The 20,374-nt window shown below is 37.7% G+C and overlaps 1 protein-coding gene across 1 annotated transcript in view; it reads right to left on the bottom strand.

Annotated features, from left to right (window-relative positions):
- UBAC2 (UBA domain containing 2) overlaps positions 1 to 20,374 on the bottom strand; it is a 251,807-nt gene that overhangs the window by 20,363 nt on the left and 211,070 nt on the right. Inside the window, exon 8 of the mRNA XM_031958618.1 lies at positions 2,646 to 2,771. Within this exon, the coding sequence (XP_031814478.1) occupies positions 2,646 to 2,771 (126 nt within the window). The remainder of the gene's footprint in view (positions 1 to 2,645; positions 2,772 to 20,374) is intronic.

The raw sequence follows: 20,374 nt of genomic DNA, 5'->3' as shown, positions 1-20,374 counted from the left end.
TCTCGCTCCGCACCTTCTGCCTTGACTTCCACTTCTCATTCACTTCTGAGCCCCTTGTGATTTTCCTATTCTGTTGTTGTTCAGTCGTATCTGATGCTTTGGACCATAATGGCAGACCAATACTGTCCAAGGGGTTTTCTTGGCCATTTCTTTCTCCAGTGAATAAGGCAAACAAGGGTGACTTGCTGGGGATCATACAGCAGCTCAGTGTCTGAGGCTGGACTGGAGGGACCGGGCTCCCGACTCCATCCACTCAGCCACCTCACTGCCTCTTTTCCTATTTTATCATTTGCCAAAAAGCACTTTCCCAGTCTTTTCATTGTTAAGCCCCAAAGGTCTTTTCTCAGTCTTCATTCCTCTAGACTTCACTAAGAAGTCCTCCTTCTGGGGGCTGCTTTCTCCTTCTTCATCCCTCACTCATCTGACCTTGTGGGGTCCTCAGAAAGAGGTAGCTGAGGCTTTGGATTGCCTTTTTTTTCTCTGTTCTCACTCATAGTGATCTCCTCAGCTCCCATGGCTCCAATATCATCTCTAAGAAGATAATTCTCAGATCTACATAGCTGTCCCTCATCTCTTTTCTGACTGTTATTTCTGCCTTGCCAACTGCTTCTTGGTTGTTTCCACTCCCGTGTTCTCCTGACATCTCAAGATCAACGTGTCTAAAAGATAATTATCTTTCCCCTCATGCCTACCCTCCCTCCTAACTTTCTTATTTCTTGGTAAGGGCATATCCATCACTGATTTTTACAGCCTAGAGATCACAGTGACTCCTAACTCTCTCTCACCTCCTTGATTCCAACCTCAACATTCCACGCATTTATTCTCTGCTACTCATCTCTTGAGCATTCCTGGCCAGCTCTTCATCACCTTTTGTCTGGATAACTGCAGGAGCAGTTGCTCCTCCTCCAGTCTTCTTGCCTCCAGTCTCCTCTCTTTTCACAGCTGCTAAACTTATAGTCCTAAAGCCTAGGTCGGACTATGTCACTCCCCTACCAAGAAGTTTCACTGGTTCCCTATGTTGCCTAATACTTTTGCTTAACATAAAAGGCGAGGGGTACACTCTAATTGCTTTATTATTTCTTACCCTTTCTACTCCCAGAAGAAGAAAATCAAAATCCTAATACTAAATAGACAGTCAAGGAAAATGTCTAACTAATAATTCCAGACTATTTTTCACATCCTGAGTACTATGTTTCAGCCAAACTGGATGGTTTGTTGCTGATTCTGCACAACAACTGCCTTTTGCCTTTGAAAGGCTGTCTGCTGGGGGCCAGGACTGCCCTCCCCCTATTTCCCTCACACCTTCTCTGTCTTTTACTAGGAAATTACAGGGCCCATTCCAACATAGATCCCAGGCCAAGCCCCATTTGGTCATTGGGCCCAATTTGCCTCAGAGTGAACAGAAATACCGATTAGTTTTTGTTTTGGCCAGAAAGCCTGAGTCCTTCCCTTCTCAGATTATTCTTTTGGGACTAGGCAAAATAGACCACTCTTTATCTCAATTCTTACCTAACTTAATCACTGAGGGTGCTGCCTCAATCAAACTGAGACCTGAGAAAGACCTTACCCCAAAAAGGCCAAGATCTCCCATTTCACCCAGGGCCATCTACACTTGGCCCCTGAACTCAGATGGTTCCAGAGAGGAAAGTGAGTGTGGTGATCTTGCACAGCCTCCCTCCCTTAAATCCAGTTCAGTTGCATGTCATGGCACCACCTCCCCAAGGTCATAGTTGTCGTTAAGAACAAAGGATCAACAAGAACAACTCTGCCTTTTAGAATTCCAACACTCTTCAAGACTCACTTCAAGGTGAGTAGGTTGTTTCTGATCTCTCAGCTTTATTTATTTATGGATATGTGGTTTCCTCTCAAATCAAAGCTGAGATCCTAAGAGAGACTTTTGTTTTTCTGTCCCCAACAAGGTCATTGGAGTATATTAAGAACATAAGAGGCTACTGAATTAGAGAAAACAGTCTCTTTTTGCAGCAGTTTTTAGTCTAGTTTAGAAGTAACCAAGAATGCTGGCAAAGAGAGAATAAGATAGAAGTATCAAATTGACTGTTTGCAGCCTTCAAAATTCCTAAGAATGGCCCCAATCAGATTAATATGCATTTAAGAAATGTTTAACAAAACAAGTAAAAATATAATACAACATAGATAATGTAAATTTGAGGTTTTCTAAGTCAATGTGCCTCTATTTGAGTTGGACACCACTGACACAGGATATATTTTCAGGTTCTAATCAAGATGTCAAAATCTGCTCCAGATGGCATACTGTTGCTTCAAAGGTTAGGTTCCTCAATTATGGTCCACTTGGGAGTGCCTAGATCAAGGACATGATGGACACAGAAATATAGATAAAAGTTCCTTGGGCTTATTTCTCAAAGTGACTATCAAACTCTACAGAGGGAAGAGATTATCAAAGTATTAATTGTAATAATAGTCTATAATAGTTGTGGACTAATTTTTTTTTGCTTAACACAATTCAAAATTTATCAAGCTTTTCTCAAACTTGTCAGTACATAATAGGAGTACAAGTTGCAAGGCTGGAGGCTGCTGTTTTTAAAAAATTGATCAAAAGATCCCCACATTTTACTTTCAGGTGCTGAAAATCACTTTTCTTCTATAAGGGTGCATTCTAAGATTACCTGCTCCTCAGAAACCTCAAGAGGAGGTGCTGCTACTTCTTGTTCAGACAGTCGAAAAGCTCGAACATTTGCATTCCGTCTCTGCCGTATATGAGGAAAAAATCGATTCCAATTAATCCTCCTACCCTAAAAAGAGATCATACATATATTGTTATAATACAAAAAAGGAATATGGTCCTCTTCCTGTTCATACTGTCTCCATCATAAACTCAAACAAAATAGCAAATTATGAAATATATAGTAATATGTTTATCTCATGCAAGAAATTAATTCAGGTCAGAGAATATTATCATTCAATAGATAATTCATAATGAACTATGATTTTAGAATTCAGTTAGAGATGTAAATTCACATTCATATTTTTAGCTACTCTACTGTTGACTCTGTGTTCCCTGTTCATTCTTACCATTAGTGGTCTAGACCTTAAATGTGATCAGGAAAAAGAGACAAAAATGTAAAAGAAGCCTAGGTTGCTATGAAAAAGACACAGGTATTGATAATCAAGAGTCACTGTCATTTTCAAACATTTATGCCATTATTATTTCCATTTTTTAAACTGGGAAAGTAAATTCTAATCTCTTTAGATTCCAATTTTGGTTTATGTATAGTTGAAGCAAATAGTCACCATAACAAGTAGGCCACAAAAGTTTGGAAACTACATTTAACCAGAAAACACTTAATCTTGCCAAACAAATGGAATTGAGAGCTAACATTGTTTAAGGATACAAACTCAATTTTAAATCATTAGAAAACAGACTGATGACAACTATAAGCAAAGTAGTTAAGGGGATAAGAAGCTTAAAGAGCCTGAACTTGACACTACACAGTAAGCCAGATCATCCTGAGAACATCTATAGATGAAACTGAAAGGATAGCAAATGCATGGAAAATAGAACAAATTTTACAAGTTATCTAATCCTGTAAGCACTGACAATGAAACCAGGATCTTTACATTCTACCACAGTTCAGTATTCAAGTACTTTGATTATAGTATCCAAATGTCAGCTGGAAAGAACAGAGGGACTTTACCAAATATATACATAGAAGAAATCTGTTTTGGAGGTGACAATTTTAAAGTCCTTCATGAACAAGTTTATAATGACTCAAATAATAATGAATCACTGGTTAAGCTCTTACTATGTGCCAGATACTGTGTTAAGTGAAATAATCTCTACTTTCATTGAACTTACATTCTAATGGAGAAGAGAAAAAATATATACAGCACAAATTAATATTGACATGTAAAAATATATAAAAAAGAGTTATGAGGCGTCATTAATGGTTAGGAAAGATTTCGTGCAAAAGATGTTATCTGTGCTGCATCTTAAGCAAAGAAAGATTGTGAGATGGAAGCAAAGAGAGCGTGCAAAAGAAGCAAGGAGGAAGGGTCATACAGAGGCAGACAAGATTTGATGGGTTGTGGGGGGGAAAAGAGAGGAGAGGCACAGGCAGGGACAATCTGACTGGACTGGATTGCATAGGGGGAGACAGGAATAATGGCCAATGAGTCCGGAAATATAGATTAAGATTAGGTTGTAAAGGTCTTTAAAAGCTAAATGGAGTACTTTATACTTTATCTTAGAGAGCAGCTGGAAGTCACTGGGCTTGTCCGAGTAGAAGTGTAACATGGTCAGTTCTAAGAATAGGAAAATTACTTTGGCAGTGGTGTGCAGGATGGACTGGGATGGGAAGAATCTTTAGTCAGGGGGACTATGAGAGATGAAAAGGGTCTGAACTCAAGTGGTAGCGATGTGAGTGGAGAAAAGGGCTCAGAGATAAAAGCTGTTGGGAGGGAAGAAATAACAAGATATGGCAACTGATCAGATACATGGTGTAAGGATAACACTGGTTAATGCCAAAAACTACATTACACACTTAGGATGGCAGTTCTTTTGGCAAAAATACCTTTTTTCTGAAAACATTTGGAAGAGGGGGAGAGTTTGGAAGCAAAGATAAGTTTAATTTTAGATATGCTGAGATCTGAAAGAAAGGAAGATACTAAAAGAATGGAATGGACCATGGATGATACTATTATTATTGTTGTTATTATTTATTTTTAAAGATCAAGAAGGCATCATCAAGTCACCAATACTTGCTCATTACTATAAAATCCTTTTGAGAATTTTCTATGTAGATACTGTCTATATAACTGATGAAAAGATGAGAAGGGTGGAAGTAGAATTTAGGAGACAATTTTCTATAATAAATTGGTCTCACCATCACATGACTGAGAGGTATAGAGAATATAAGAGCCCTTCTGTGTCAATTGCTGGCTTATCACAATTACACTTCTGACTTATAAGGACAAAATGCAGCTTTAAAGATTCTCCTCAAACATATTTTCTCTGTACATGGAATTCAAAACTAATGACAGATTTGCCCAGGAGATAATTTTTTTCCAATTATTTACTGTATATCCACATCAAACAGTGTAAGAAGAGGACACACATTCACAAATGTATTTTTCTAGTGCCATGGGGTTTCAGGACATTGGATTGTTACAAGTTTGAGGAAAGGCAGATACAAGATACATTTGCTTTTTTTGTGTGAAGGAAGACTCTTTCCTACATGTCATCATGGAGGTGGTTGGAAAGAGAAGGGGCATTACAATTCTGTGATAAAATATAGAAAGCAGAATAGAGGAGTGGTATATGCAAGTTAATGGTAATTAAGAGCTAACCTTGGGCACAGTGAGTGCTACATTATGGAAAGAAAGGCAGTGGTTGTGGTGAATGTGTGTGCTGGGCATGTGTCTTGGTTTAACAACAGGGGAGGGTATGACAGCAAATGTGGAGGCTGAGAGCCCACAGTTCCTGATATTCATTTTGGTTTAACAGCCGAGAATGAAAAGGGGTTGGCGTGGAGGGAGCAGTTACAATGAATGTGTGTTTCAGGTATGTTTTTCAGCCTAAGTGCAGAGGAGTATGTTTGGCCAAGCACAGAGATTGGGAAACCTCAATAGTACACTTTAGCAGTTTATTTCAGTGTCACCGTTGAATATGAATAAGAGTGGAGACTTAGAACCTACAAGTATGGTCATTCTGATGTGGGGATGTATACAAGGCTATTTGTTTTAGTCAGGATTTATGATTTGGCTACTGGTTCCCTTACCAATACCCATGTGCAGAGCAGTCATTGTTGATAAGAACTATAAGATTAGATCCGAATTTAAAGCCCAACTGAACTAATACAGTATTGTAGCAGATTACTAACTAAACCACAAGCTGACCAAATGCTCTACCCAAGCCTACAGTGACTACATTCCTTGCCCCCTTGCCCCTCATACTCTGCTCTTAAAATGAAATGAACACCAAAACACCCGGCCTTTGAACTCATACACCACCTGCTTTCATGGCAAAACACAGTCAACACAACCATGATCTTTTTAAATGTTCCAAACTGCACTCAGGTTGGCTTCCAACACAATCCATACTATACCAACTCTCTGCCTATTTCTTGATTGATAGTCCTACATATTCCTTTTAGAAATGTAATCAAGCCGTCACATTTCGAGTGATTCTTCAAAGAGATGTAGTACAGTAGAAAAAAACCTTCATTTTGGAGTCACAGGATCTGAGTCTCCATTGGCATTCTGTTAATTTGAACTCTGACAATGGGAAAATCACTTAATCCATTTGGATTTTGTCTATAACATGAAGGGATTGGACTACATTACTTTAAAAAAAATTGCTGGTTCTAAATCTATATTCTTATGATAGTCACTCAAAAAAAATTGAGTAAAAATAAAGTAGATAAGGGATAAACTGCACAGAATGAGCCTGAAATTTTATGTGTGTGTGTGTGTGTGTGTGTGTTTACCTGGAAGCTCTGGATTTTGGCTATAAGAGTTCTGGGAATTTTCATTTTGGGAGGTGTCCAATGCATTATTTATACTTCCACTTTATCCTCTGGTTCTAAGAGATCTGGCTAGTTTTTTTTTTGAAAGATTTTTTGTTGTTGTTGGAAATATGATATTTATGAAAGGCTCTTTTTTTTGTTAATGGTGTTCAACTGATCTAATCATTTTCAGATCAGTTGTTTTTGCTATGAAATACTTTAAAGTTTCTTCTATCTTTTTTTTTAAAGTTTTTTGATTTTTTGGCTGGTTTCATGGCTTCTTTTCGGTCCATTATAATTTTCAGGGAATTTGTGGCCTAAGTAAGGTTTTGTCCTTTTTGTGCCAGTGCTTTCTTCCACAGCTCTCATTTCTTCTTCATTTCTCTTCTGTAGTATTCTAATTTATAAAAGCATTTTAAACTATTTTAAAAATTCTTGATTCTTCTCTTCTAGGAATTCTATTTGAATATGTGACAAAGCTAGTTTTTCTGAGACTTTGTAGGCATTTTGGAATTATTCTTTTCTTCTGATTTTGTCTTGAGCATCCCTGTCACCATAAAGGCATTTCATGGTGGGATTCTTCTTTTGTTTGCCCTTCTTCCAGATTTACTTCCTGATTCCGGATATGATATTAGGATCTGGCTCTGCACCCTTCTGGAAGGAAAGTATAGGATGGTCTTGCTGCTGCTTTCTTGGGGGTACTAAGTATTGTGTTATTGTTGGATCACAGAGATAAAGGACCTGCAAGCGTATAGTACTTCCAAAGTGGTCTGATCTAGGGCAAAGTCTGATGACTGCTCCTAGTTTGAACTCTGCAAACTCCTGACCTGAGTTTGGGTCTAAGCAATAGTAGAATGCTGCTAGATTCAGCCACTTACAGCTGGCTAGGAGGCTTGGCTAATTCCAAGTGGCAGAAATGCTGGTTTCTCTTGGTTCTGGAATTCCTGTCCTGATCATTCCTCTGTAGGCTTCGGATGAGCTAGAAGTGGGAATCTGGACTACACTCTGCTCCTGACATCTGAGTCACACTGCTGTTGTTTTCATCTGAACTTGTTCCTCTCTTGGTATACAGCCTAGAGCTTTGTGATCACAGTATTCCTGGGCACAGGTTGCCTTTTCTGTCCACCTTGGATCTGTGACCCAGAAGTGGCTAGTAAGTGATAAAGCTGACAGTTACTTATTTCCAATGACATCTCACTAGGAGTCTTGGACTCTTTCTCTACTGGCTGGGGTACTAGAATACACAGTTCCTGGGGTGCTCCTTCCCTGCCAGACGCCATCCCCATTGACTACAGACCTCTTGGTCTGTGTCCATATCCAGACTTGGGATGAATAAGTGATTCATCATAATTTTTTATTGAATTTCCCCATTAGGATTTAATCTGGTGTATATTCTAGATATTTTTTTGGGAGGGGCGGAAGGTGAGAGGGGTTGAGAAAAGGAGGGCTATATTGCTTTCTGCTATCTTGGCTCCACCTTCTAGTCTATATACTTCAGAAAGGCACTATAGATAGCTAAATAGGTCCATTTTTGAATCAAAGGAAATCAGGCTGGATGGTATTTGGGAAACTATAGCAATTTTAATGATCTCAAGCTGGTCATTACAGCTAAAACCCATTTTTTAAAACATCAGTAATCTTTCGGGGAACCTACAGAGTTATGAATTTTGGAATATCACAATCCCCAAAGAATAAAAATTGAACTAATCCAAAAAAAGTCCATAGAAAAATGTACAGTTAGTGTAAACAAGCTAGGGCATATTGTAAATGATGACTTTTAAGAAATAGCACAAAAGACACCTTCAGGAACAATGACCAGAGAAAGAAGTAGACAGATCGTATAGTGAGAGTAGCAGGTAATAATGGCAGCGTGAGCACTAACATATTCATGAAATATGAAAAGGATTAGAAGAAGGCCTCCAGTCTTTTGGCAGATCCTCCATGGAAAATTTATAAAAAGACACTGACAAAAATTATACAGTATGAGAAAGTAAGATGGATTGGAACCTGTATCATAGGAGACTGCCTACATCAATGAAATTATGTTTCCACTGAAGGAAGAAAGTAAGTGCTCAGTTTGCTTTACTCTCAGCCTAAGCAACAAACAGCAAGCATATGTGGACCAGAAAGAGGGTAGATCATAGAACATTCTAAAAAGTGGGGGAAAAGTTCCTAGAAAAATGGTCCATGATCAATTTTAAACAGCCTGAGGAAACTGAATTAATTGTAGCACAATTCCTTGCTTGCCTTATATCACCTCTCTAAGCAAAACAAACAAACAAACAAAAAACAACAAAAAAACCCAAAACAAAAAAAACTCTGACCAATCCAATATATATTTGGATGGAAAAGCACATACTTAAAAAAAGTTAGGGGGGAAACTTATCTGCAATAATTTTTAAAAATGCCTTTAGATAATTGGTAACAGCCCATATTCTGTAATGTAAAATCTTAACTATGTTCATGACAATAAGAAAATGCTTTAAAAGCAGAAAGTTTTACAAGTACTAATTTAAAGATGTTTTTACATTATTCTCCTTTTTGGTAGGGTTTAATATGGACTTGTCATCTGTCTCCACAAACAGGAAACATTTCCTTCACTTAGTCTTCTTTAAGTGCAATAACCACATATTTAAAAAAAAAATGGAAAAAGGAAATAGCCTGCATTTTAAAGTGATCAACCAAAAAGCTTGCTTTGTATGTTTAAGCCTACTTTTTAGGATTCTAAACAGTCATTTTACATAATGTCCAAAGGAGACATGAAATTTTCTAATGAAATAAAGGACTCTTGGAAAAGCCTATTTGAACTCCTTGAAAATCAAATTTCAAATTTAATCCCAATTCTAGTATAGTATGTAAATCACAAAGCTGACCAAGGAGAAGCTGATAAGGAACATGAAAAAGATACACAGAGAACTTCAAAGGCTTTTTGAGGTCAAAAACAAAATTTACAGTAAACTAGTACATGGCATTTTATCAACCAATCAACCAAGGCTTGCCAAGTGCCTGCTATATGTCTAGTACCACTAGGTATTAAGGAGGAAACATGGAAGTGTAAGATCTGATTCATGCCCATGGGGAATTTACAATCTACCTCAGGGACGGAGAATTACGCATAAGAAACAATGAATATAAGAGTGCATAATTAAGTACAAAACTGTGTGGCCAGCGTTAAATGCCACACAGTTGGAAGGTGACAGGGATCAATATGGGCTGGGAGTATTTGAGGGGAGCTTGAAGGAGCAGTGGGGATTTGAGATGCACTTTGAAAGTTGATTATGATTTGGATAGAGAAAAAAAAGAGGAAGGCATTCTAGGAAGTGTGAACAGCTTTAGTAAAAACAGGAAACTGAAAATAAGCATAGAATATACTCATTACAGTTAGGAGGCAGATGACTGGAGCAGAGAAGGTTTCCGAAAGGGTCTTGAGGGAAACAAGAATGGAAAAATGTGGCTTATTAGAAAGAACACTCAGTTTGAAGTCAAAAGATTTGGGTGTGAAACTTGGTTCTATTATTTAGTAGGAAAGAAACCTTGAACAAGTAATTGAAATTCTCTGAGCCTTGGTTTGTTCATCTGTAAAATAGGCATAGTGATATTTACTTTACAATGTTGTTATAAGGAAAACAATTTGTAAAAACTTAAAGGGCTCTGTAATGTGAGACATCACTAGCGGTAAAGAGAACACCATATTATGCCTTCTGTCAGACAGTAGAATTTAGAGTTGACGGAAGACAGGATTTTTCTTACTCAATCTGATACTAAATCAAAAATTGTTTTTTGTTGTTATTATTTAATTTGTCATGTGTTCATGTTTTTACATCCTAGATAGGTTGTGAGATTCTTAAGAACAGAGATGGTGTATCATATTTCTTTGTATTCCTTGAAGACCCTAGAAAAGTCCTATGCTATCAGACAAAAGGGAGAAGAGGGGAGAAGAAGAAAGGCAGATAAGGTTCTGGTAGTTTAAAATTACTGAGCAAAATCATCTCATACATTTTCCCCCAAGTCTTTGTTCTGGATCTTTACTTTATGCAAATGACTTTCTCATCTCTCTAGTGACCTCTAGTCTTGCATCTCCAAATGCTTCCTGGACATCTTTAACTGGATGTCCTATAGACATTTCAAATTCAATATATTTAAAACAGAATTCATTATCTTTTCCTCAAATCTGTTGCACTTCCAGAATTTCCCATTACAGTTGAGGGCACCATGATTCTCAATCACCCAAGCTCACAACCTTCATGTTATTCTCAACTCCTGACGGGTACCATCAGACACACGGCAATCACAATCTGTTACCAAGATCTATTTTCATTGATCTCTCGCATATTCCTCCTTTCTTCCACTCCCTCATCATGTCATGCTTGGATTAGTGTAATAACCTTCTGCTTCATCTTTCTGCTTCTCTCCCACTCTGCCATTCAAGTGATTTTTCTAGAACGTAGGTCTGGCTATGTCCACCTCCTTGCCCTCAATAAACTCCCCTGCTGTGTTGTCTCCTGAATAAATGATAAAATCCCCTCTTTGGCTTTTCAAGCTAGTACCTTGTTATTGTTCCAATCTTATGCTTTCCTCCCCCTGCATATTATACAATCCAACATCAGACTTCTTCCTGTTCCTCTCACAGGATGCTCTATCTCCTAACTCTGTGTTTTCAGTGGCTCTTCTCTACACCTGGAATTTTCTGCCATAATTCATTCACAAGTCAAGACATCCTCCTGGTGATGTCACAGATACTCTGAGAACAAAGGCAGGACAACCCTCCCTCCCCACAATTCTCTCCCTCCTTGCCTCTGTCATCTAGCCTTCCTGGCTTGCTTCAGACCCATGCAAATCCCAGCTTTTGTTAGTGACCCAGCCTAGCCCTGATCTTCCTCTAGGATTCTCTCACATTCTTCCTCCCCCTAATACATCTGCTTTGTACACAGTCATTTGCTGGTTGTCTTTGCCATTAGACTGTAAGCTCTTTCTTTGTATCCCCAGTGCTTGGCATATCCCCAGTATGCCTGTCACAAAGTGGATACTTAATAAATGTTGATTGATTGACGATAACTACTTCTTGCATTAGGGTAGGGGTTCACCAAGGGATCTATGAATATGCTCCAGGGGATTCATGGACTTGAAAAGGAGAAAAATTCTATCTTTATTTTCACTAATCTTTCATTAATATTTAATTTTTCCTTCAATTATTTAAAAACATTATTCTAATTCTAGAATCTATAGGCTTTATCAGATTGCCAGAAGAGTGCATATCTAACACAAAAAGTTTAAGAACCCCTTTATCAGGACAATGGCAGGAGAATTAATGAACTCTAGCATTTGGACAAAGTACTGTCACATCACCAGATATTGCCAGATATCCACTAAGCTTACCTAATAATAATAATAATACTTAAAGGTTTACAGAGTACTGTACATGCTATACTACTTCATACTCAAAACATTCCTGTAATGGGGATGCTATTATTATTATTACCATTTTATGAGTGAGGAAATTGAAACAGAAAGGTTAAATGACTTGCTCGGCATCACACAGCTAGTAAAGGTAAATCTTCCTGATTCTAAGTTCAACACTATTTTTTACTGCATGTATTAGCTGTCCCTTCCTTTCAGGGACTCCATTTTTTTTTTGGTTGTTCACCTTTCAGTTAAAACTTTTAAGTATGTACCTCTAAAATGTATGTGTTCACTTGTTCGTATAGTCTATACATGTATTACTAATTATCTTATGAGATAATCGGAGGGAGAAAGGATAAGGCAGAATTTTTCCAAGAGTGAGTGCTTCCCCAACAGCTATGGCTATTTTAGGCTATAACTGTCCAGAGAGGTGATGGAAGCTTGCAGAGCAGAGTGGGGGATACAATGTTGGGGCATAAAATCAAGAAGAACCCTATCTTCACTTTGAGGACCTCTGACTTAGAGAACTATGGGCTCAGGAGTCTTTAGCAACAGAGCCCATAGAACAATCTACAGGAAATTTGTTGTAGCACTTAGTGGTGAGAGCAATCAGGGAACTGAGGAGTCAGAGCTGGAGCAATTAAAGAATTAAGGATTTTTATTTCAGCAGCTATGGAGGAGAGTGAGAGAACTCTTTCAGCAAGCTGACAAGGTTGTAACTTTTTTCAGAGGCAACAAAAAACTTTATTCTTAATCAGTTCAGGCTTGTTTCCCTGGAAAAGGTAAAGTAAAAGGGCCTCTTTACTCCCAAACTTAACATAGAGGATAAAGTCTTGTTCCTCAACACAGTGGAAGAAACAATCCAAGAGAAAAAAATTCTGAAGACACCTCAACCTCCATATGTCATACTTATATGTGTTATTTGTAGCTCTTTATTAAACTATAGATTCTTTAAAGGGAAGAATTATTTTTTTTCATCTTTATATCAGCAATACAAGATATAATGCTTTTCACATAGTAGACACTTTATACATGTCAAATGATCACTTTATTCCAACATTTGGAGATTTGTCATTAGGAAAAGGAATCAAAATTGTTTTTAACAATAACAACAAGCATTTATTAAGTTTTTACTCTGGGCTAGGCACTATGCTAAGTGCTGGGGACCCCAATATAAGCAGAGAAAAAGATATCTGCCCTCAAGGAGATTACATTCTAATGAGAAGACACATAAAAAGGAGCTGAAAAGGGGGAAGAAATAATAGAGAATGAAGGTATCCTGCAAGGTGGAGAAAGTCCTATGGAGAATAATGAGTACATATGTACAAAGAGCTATAAAACTGTACATACCCTTGGACCAAGATGAAAGGAAAATATTTATACCAGCTCTTTTAATGGTGTCAAAGAATAAGAAATTGAGGGAATGTCCATCAACAGGGGCGTGACTGAACAAGTTATGATAAATGATTGTGATGAAATACTATTGTACTATAAGAAATGACAAAGAGGATGCTTTCAGAAAAACTTGGGAAGACTTGCATGAGTTGATAAAAAGTGAAATGAGCAGAAACAGAAGAATATTGTATACAGTAATAGCAATGATGATCAACTGTGAATGAATTAGCTTTTTTCATTTTAAGCCCTTAAGGACTTAAGGACTGTTTTATAGAATTATATGGCTGAGAAGAGTATTTACTTCCAGACAAAGAACTGAAGGAGTCATTATATTTTTATTTTAGGGGTTTTTTGGTCTGCATTTTCTTTTGTACTATGGTTACTATGGAAATGCTTTGCATGGTTGCATATGTATAATCTGTAGAAAACTGTCTTCTCAAGGGAGAGATGGGGAAGGGAAAGAATGAGAGAATTTTAAACTCAAAACTAAATTTTTGTTTACATGTGATTGAAAAAAAATTTAAATAGGAGTATTGAAGTATTGAAGTAAGCTAGAGAGAAATGAAGAAATGGTTGGCCTGGGCCTCCCCAAGGAAAAGAAGGTTATGGAAGGAACTAGCCAGTCAGAAAAGGTCACAGGGCCAAACGGTACTTCCAGTGTGGATAGTCCAAGGATGGAGTAAGTTTTCGGAGTGAAGATGTTTTATGGCATGGCAGGAAAGGTCCGAATGGGGAGTCAGAAGGGCAGCTCGGCTGGAAATGAAGCGTGGGTCCCAGGTGGTCCAACCAGAGACAGCACATCCACATTAGGGGAAGTTAGAAGGAAGGAAAGTGAGAGGTGTCTTAAAAGTTATCATACGTGGTAAGCTGTCATTTGAAGGCTTCAAATAGAAGACGATTATTAGATAGATAATGATTAGGAGCATGGAGAGAAGGCTCTATTTTCAGTTGTAACTTCCTTCAAGGTTTTGTCTAATTTGGCTTTGATTCTGGTGAGTGTTTAATAAATATATGTTCTATTAAGGAATGAATAAAACCAGAAAGTACTATAGATTCTTAAGCACACAAATACACTGGTAAAAATAATCTTTCAGAAAGATTTAAATGATTGTCCTGAACTATGGCATATCAACAGAAAAGTCAGCTTTTCTTCTACTTTTGAAAGAAAAAATAAAAAAAAAAACAGACATCCTTAAGTTTCTGGCTCTAAGGGACAGAGTGACAAACAATTGCAGAAATCTATACTCACACTGGCCTTTCAGTTTCTCAGAATACAGAAAACTCAAGAAAAAGATTCCTCTTGTTTAATGGCAACTGAAAAATTAAATACTTCACTAATAGACTGAAGTTGATAAGGTGGGTTTAAGTGCTTGGATTTTTTGTTGTTTTCAATTGTGTTTCAGTCATGTCCAATTCTTTATAACTTCATTTGATGTTTTCTGGGAAAAGATACTGGAGCTGCTTGCCATTTCCTTCTCTAGTTCATTTTGTAGATGAGGAAATTGAGGCAGAGTTAAGTGACTTGTTCAGAGCCACACACCTTGTAAGTGTTTGAGACCAGATTTTTAACTTAGGTAGAGGAGTCTTCCTGATTCCAGGTCTGCTGCTCTATCCATTGTGTCACCTTTTTTTGCTTTCTTGTTAAAGTGTTCCACATTGAACCTGATTAGAAATGAAGTTTAAAGACAAAAAGAAAAAAAAAACAAAACTGATGCCAGATAGCATGAAATACACAGAGAAATCAATCAAAATTCATTATGTGCCAAAATGTATGTCCTAAATGCTGTTATGTGTAATATTCCAAAGGCATCTGTCATAATAGTAGTAGTAGAAACATTTCTCTTTAAGGAAGTGGGGAAATAGAACAAATAAATAACACACAACAGAAACAGAACAGAATCATGTAATTGCACAGCATTACAAAATCTTAATGAAGTAACTGTTATTATTATCTATAAAATCATCCTAATGGAATTTTAAAGCTCTTTAATTCAAAATCAGGGCAGTTTTTGCACAGGCTGACTATTGCTCTCAACTTTTATCTGTAACAATATGGGGAAATGGAGACTACAGGTAACAAAGGAGTGAGGAGACAATCAATAGGTCCTGCTGCCAAAATCCTGTTCCCCCTTTCCTGTCTAAAACCATTGCATCATGTCTAACATTGGGGGGAGATTCAAACTGGAGGGGCCAGGAGAGTAAAAATCAATTCCCAGACTTGTACAGATTAGCCTGCTTCATATATATGCTTCTAAATAACTATATTAAGGAAATATTTATTTCTTATGAGATTTAGTTACTATAAGAGAACTATGCCACCATTCTCATATTCTCTCTCTCTCTCTCTCTCTCTCTCTCTCTCTCTCTCTCTCTCTCTCTCTCTCTCTCACACACACACACACACACACACACACACACACACACACACACACACACACATTTTCTTAATTATAGAAAAATCATTGTAAGATTTTCTGACTATGTTGTTAAGGTACCAAGGCAGATTGCTGGAGCAACTTTTGAAAGCCTTGTAGTAAAAATTCATAGAATCATAAAACGTAAGACTTTCAAAGGCTCTTGGAATCAACTAAGGTTGGGACTTTTTTGGGGGATAGAAATTTACAAATAGTAGGGATATGGGAATTGATTAGGATAACTCTCACCAAATAATTCTCTCCAGGCTGATTGATTAAATTATGAAAGGTAATAGGGAAAACTGGGTATTAAGGTTTTAAATGAAGTATAAAGAAATCGTTACAATTTGTACCCTTGTAAAAGACAGAGAGAAATCTTTTAGTTCAGCTTGAGGAAGTAGAGTGGCTAGTCACTGGTTGGCTAAAGGAAAGGCCACGCCTCTGATGGCCCTATAAAAAGCAAGACACTCTCTAGTAATCAACTGAAGCCTGGGCTGTAAAGAGGCTAGGAGAGAGCAATCCCTCTCCTTGTCCCTTGAGGGGTAGGGACACCTGGTTCTCCTTCCTCTTCTTCTTCCCTCCTAACCCCCACCCAAGCCATGAAGACTTGCAGCCAGGCCTAGCAGAAGGTACCACACCCAAAAGGAAGCCCGTCAAGACAGGGAGGGCCCCAGACCAAAGGAGTTTTGTTTGTAGGATGTCAGCTCTGGCCATCTTGAGGTACAGTCGAGCAACCCATCCAGAAGAGATGCTGTGCACAGAGAGAACATAATGAGGACACTATAAGATGGGCTCTGATGTCCCAGAAGTGTGAGTTAGCTAGGCTGTCTGAGTTCCAATAGTGGAAATGTGTCTACTCTTTCCACTGCCACAAGGTATATTTATAAGAGAATATGTCTAAGGTTAATAAAGGAGATATTTTATAGCTATTGTTTTTCAATGCCATCAGTAAATATCTTTACTTTGAGCTAACTATATCAAATGGCTAACTCTGGGAGCTTGAACCCACAAAGTACTCTGAACCTGGAGCAAGTTGCCTCCTGGGAACTGAGCCCATGACTGTGACTGGAGGTGGATAGTAAGCTTATAGGAAATGTTATTACCCAAAAAAAAAAAAAAAAAAAAAAAAAGTTCACATGCGTAATCTAGTCTCATCCCCCATTTTACAGACAGAGGAACTGGGTCCTAGGGAGCTTATAATGGTTAGATCTGACTCAGACCAATCCCCTATTTGTTGATGGAATGAAATAAGACACTTGTAGTTCATTCAACAATTAAAAAAGGGAAGTGTACTTATCCCTAACAAATACAAGGTACTTTACCACCAAGATATAGTAGCAGTTAAAAGATTAACATGGCCCCCTCACCTTCTTATGGAAAGTAGCCTGGTCAGCAGAGAAGAGTGGGGGGATTCCCATGGCTTCAAGAGGCTGACTTCAACTTCAAATGAGTGGGTCTTTCTAAGCTCTTAGGTTACCAGGACATCAACATCACATCAGTCAGAGACACTAGAAAGGTATCAGAGGTTGTAGCAGCTTAACCTTTATTAGCTTGGGCCAATCAAGAACCAAGGAAAGCTTTGTTGCCATTAAAGGAATAAAAACTAGCCTAATTCACATGCCAAGGGGAGGGAGGGAATGATCATTTGTGCTCTACTATGGAGTTTTTTCTAAGTTCAGAGATTAGTCTGTTAGCCTGTTCTAAAATTTGTTTCCCACACTGCTATGCTATCAGGGTCTCTGATACTATACTGATCTTTGGAGTAAGCTTCCTAATTCTATGGTTCTCACAGATGTTCTAGATTAGAGAGATAAGAAGAACTGATTGAGAAACCTACAGCCTTGTTGAGAGGGTGGGTACAGCCTGTGGGAGGAGTCTTCTCTTTACTCATTGGTTGACTGGCAGGACAACAAAAATAGACTGTGCTGGAAGGGCAAAATGGTTTGGGGGATGTTTTTCTGGCATTTTCTTATTAAAAACTGTATCAATGTTAAGACATGCCTCCAAATTTATTCACAACAGATAACAATAGATTAATAAAAATCTCATGAAACTAGCTCATATTCGCCTTTCCCATGGGGAAAAAGTGACACAACAGAACAAAATAACTTTCTCAAGGTCACTCAATGAGTCAGTCTAACAGTGGGAATAGAACTTGATCCTATCTTTCACTTCTGAGCTTTGTCAGAAAGGTCAATTATTATATGGAACAAAAGCAAAGAAACATAACAGTAATTTCTGAAAGTAGGTACTTAAGATGAAAAAGCTTAGTTTATGTATCTTCATTTCACTTGAAGAGAGTTTTTCAGTCAGTTCCCATTTAATGTGCAGATTTTTATCAACTAAGTATTCGTAATTTGTTCCACATCTGGAATCTATTCAATTACTTACTGAGATAAAGAAAGGATGTCATAAAATACATAACGCTACCTGTTCAGATCACTCTGTTGATAAAACAGTTTAATCAACTTGAAAGAAAAAGTTTAAAAATAAAATTGAACTACAAAGCAATAGAGAGTATCTAAAAAGGAAATTTGTGGGGAGTGTGCAGGGCTTCTTTAAGATTATTTGGGTAAGGTTGGGTGTGAGATATCTGGAGATGCAGTCTTCCTGGACTCTGCACTAAGTTGTTGGCATAGGACTAGATCTTCCATGTAATGGTAATCAAGGAGAGAAGGTAAAACTACCTTCTTAGCCTAGAAACTCACCTCATAAACTGGAACCACCTTACCATTCCATTCTCATCTCAGGGTCTCCTTCTCCTGTAAATCTATATTTTCTACCACTTAAAAGTGGACTACATGCTTTCTTCTTTTAAATGTTTATGCCTTCCTTTATCTTTTCACTACAGTAAATTTTCTGCATCTCCTCCCTACTCCCCCAAACACTACCTTTACCATTTCTCCTCCAGTTGAATTCCTAGCCAAAGACCTATTTCAAATGCCATATCCATGAAACCTTCCTCTCAGGTACTCTTCATTTGGAAATAATCCCCTTCCTACAATTCACAGTACAATTGTATCTCCCTAACGTACTTCAGTTCTATTTTGTATTATAGTTTCAATGTATATTTTTTATCTGAGCACCTAGGCGTAACTTTTGGCTTTTGTTATTTTTTACTTATATGACTGATGTATAACTCACATTCTTCTGGGTCTTGGTTTCCTCATCTGTAAAATGAAAGGGCACATAAAATCCCCCGGAACCATCCTCAGTTTTGATAGGTCAAATTGGGTCTTATCTTCCATAAGAGATTCAGGTATCATAACACTTCTTCCTTGCCATGTCACCTTCTCACTTTTCCATTCTCTCTACATAGTTGTGACTTTCCCCATTAGTATGCTGCTTTTTGAGGGCAAGAATTATTTTGCTTGGTTTTATTTGTTTCTCCAATGCTCCCAAATGTTTGACACAGAATGTTTGGTGAATGCCATTTCTTTTCGCTCTGATTCCTAAAATCTTATGATTCCCTATTCAAAAACTCTCCTGCACATGAATTCAATGAAAACACATGAAGTCTTTACTACATGTATTATACTATGCCAAGCACAGGGAAATAAAGGTGAAAAACGACACAAGTCTTTGTCTTCAAGGAACACAGAGACAAATGTGTATGACATGTACAAACACCTACAACTCAAGATAGAAGGTAAGAAATGAATCAGGTGAAAGCTTTAATAAAAACTGAGGTGGGAGAGATTACTCCAGAGGATACAGTGTGTGTCAGAGATGGAGAGAAGATCTTTGTACTTATTTATATACTGGAATGTAAACTCCTTGAGGGCCTTTCTGTATATAGTATCTCTCCTTTATTAAATGATAGCTCCCAGAAGGGAAGAAGAACTATGCTGTTTTTTATTTCTGTATCCCCAGCACCAATCATATTGACTGATAGAGAGTAATCATTTAATGCTTTAACTCAATGGATTCTGGTTCTAGTGCAGCTTTGCTATTAAGTAACTTTTCTACTACATTATAAGTTCCCTGAGGTCAGAGCCTTGGTCCTATTTATTTCTTTATCTCCTTCAGCCTCAAGCTGCATACAGAGCAGCTTGATAAATGTCTGTTGTGCAAATGAATGAATGAATGACATGATGATGATATGTCTGGAATCAACAGTTGGATAAGCTCATTAAAAAGCCTCATGAAAGAAAAGAAGTATTATAGAGGGGATGGATGACTGTCACAAATATTGTGAAGGTATAATTGGCAAAACTAGGTAACTGATCAGCTACCTGGAATGTTGAAGATCATGCTGAGGGTGAGAACAAAGTTTGGAAGAGAATTGGGCTCTTGTGTAAAGATGAGAATCCAAATGATAAAATACTGAGAAAGGACAAACTTGAAAACTGTTGACTACATTTTCTTCAGAGCATTATCATGATCAGACATTAACTCTTAAATCAATAACCTAAAGGAGGCAGCAGAGCAGCCTGGGAAAAGCCTTGGTTCTAGAGTTAGAAAAATAGGGTAAAGTCTCAGATCTTATGTTTACTACAATTGTATGACCTTGAACAAGTCACATAACTGCCCTAGATCTCAATTTATTCTTCTGGAAAGAAGTGGTCATGGCCACTGTCTCTTTTAGCTTTAGATCTGTGATCCTATAACCTGGACTGATGATCTTGAAAGTGCTTTCCAACTTTAAGTCACATGATTCTCTAAGCCTTTAAAATCAGCCTG

This window comes from Sarcophilus harrisii, chromosome 3, assembly GCF_902635505.1.
Source record: "Sarcophilus harrisii chromosome 3, mSarHar1.11, whole genome shotgun sequence".
In the NCBI taxonomy this organism is placed as follows: Eukaryota; Metazoa; Chordata; class Mammalia; order Dasyuromorphia; family Dasyuridae; genus Sarcophilus; species Sarcophilus harrisii.
The sequence above is the reverse complement of the archived record's forward strand: the minus strand, read 5'-3'. Positions and strand labels throughout refer to the sequence as shown.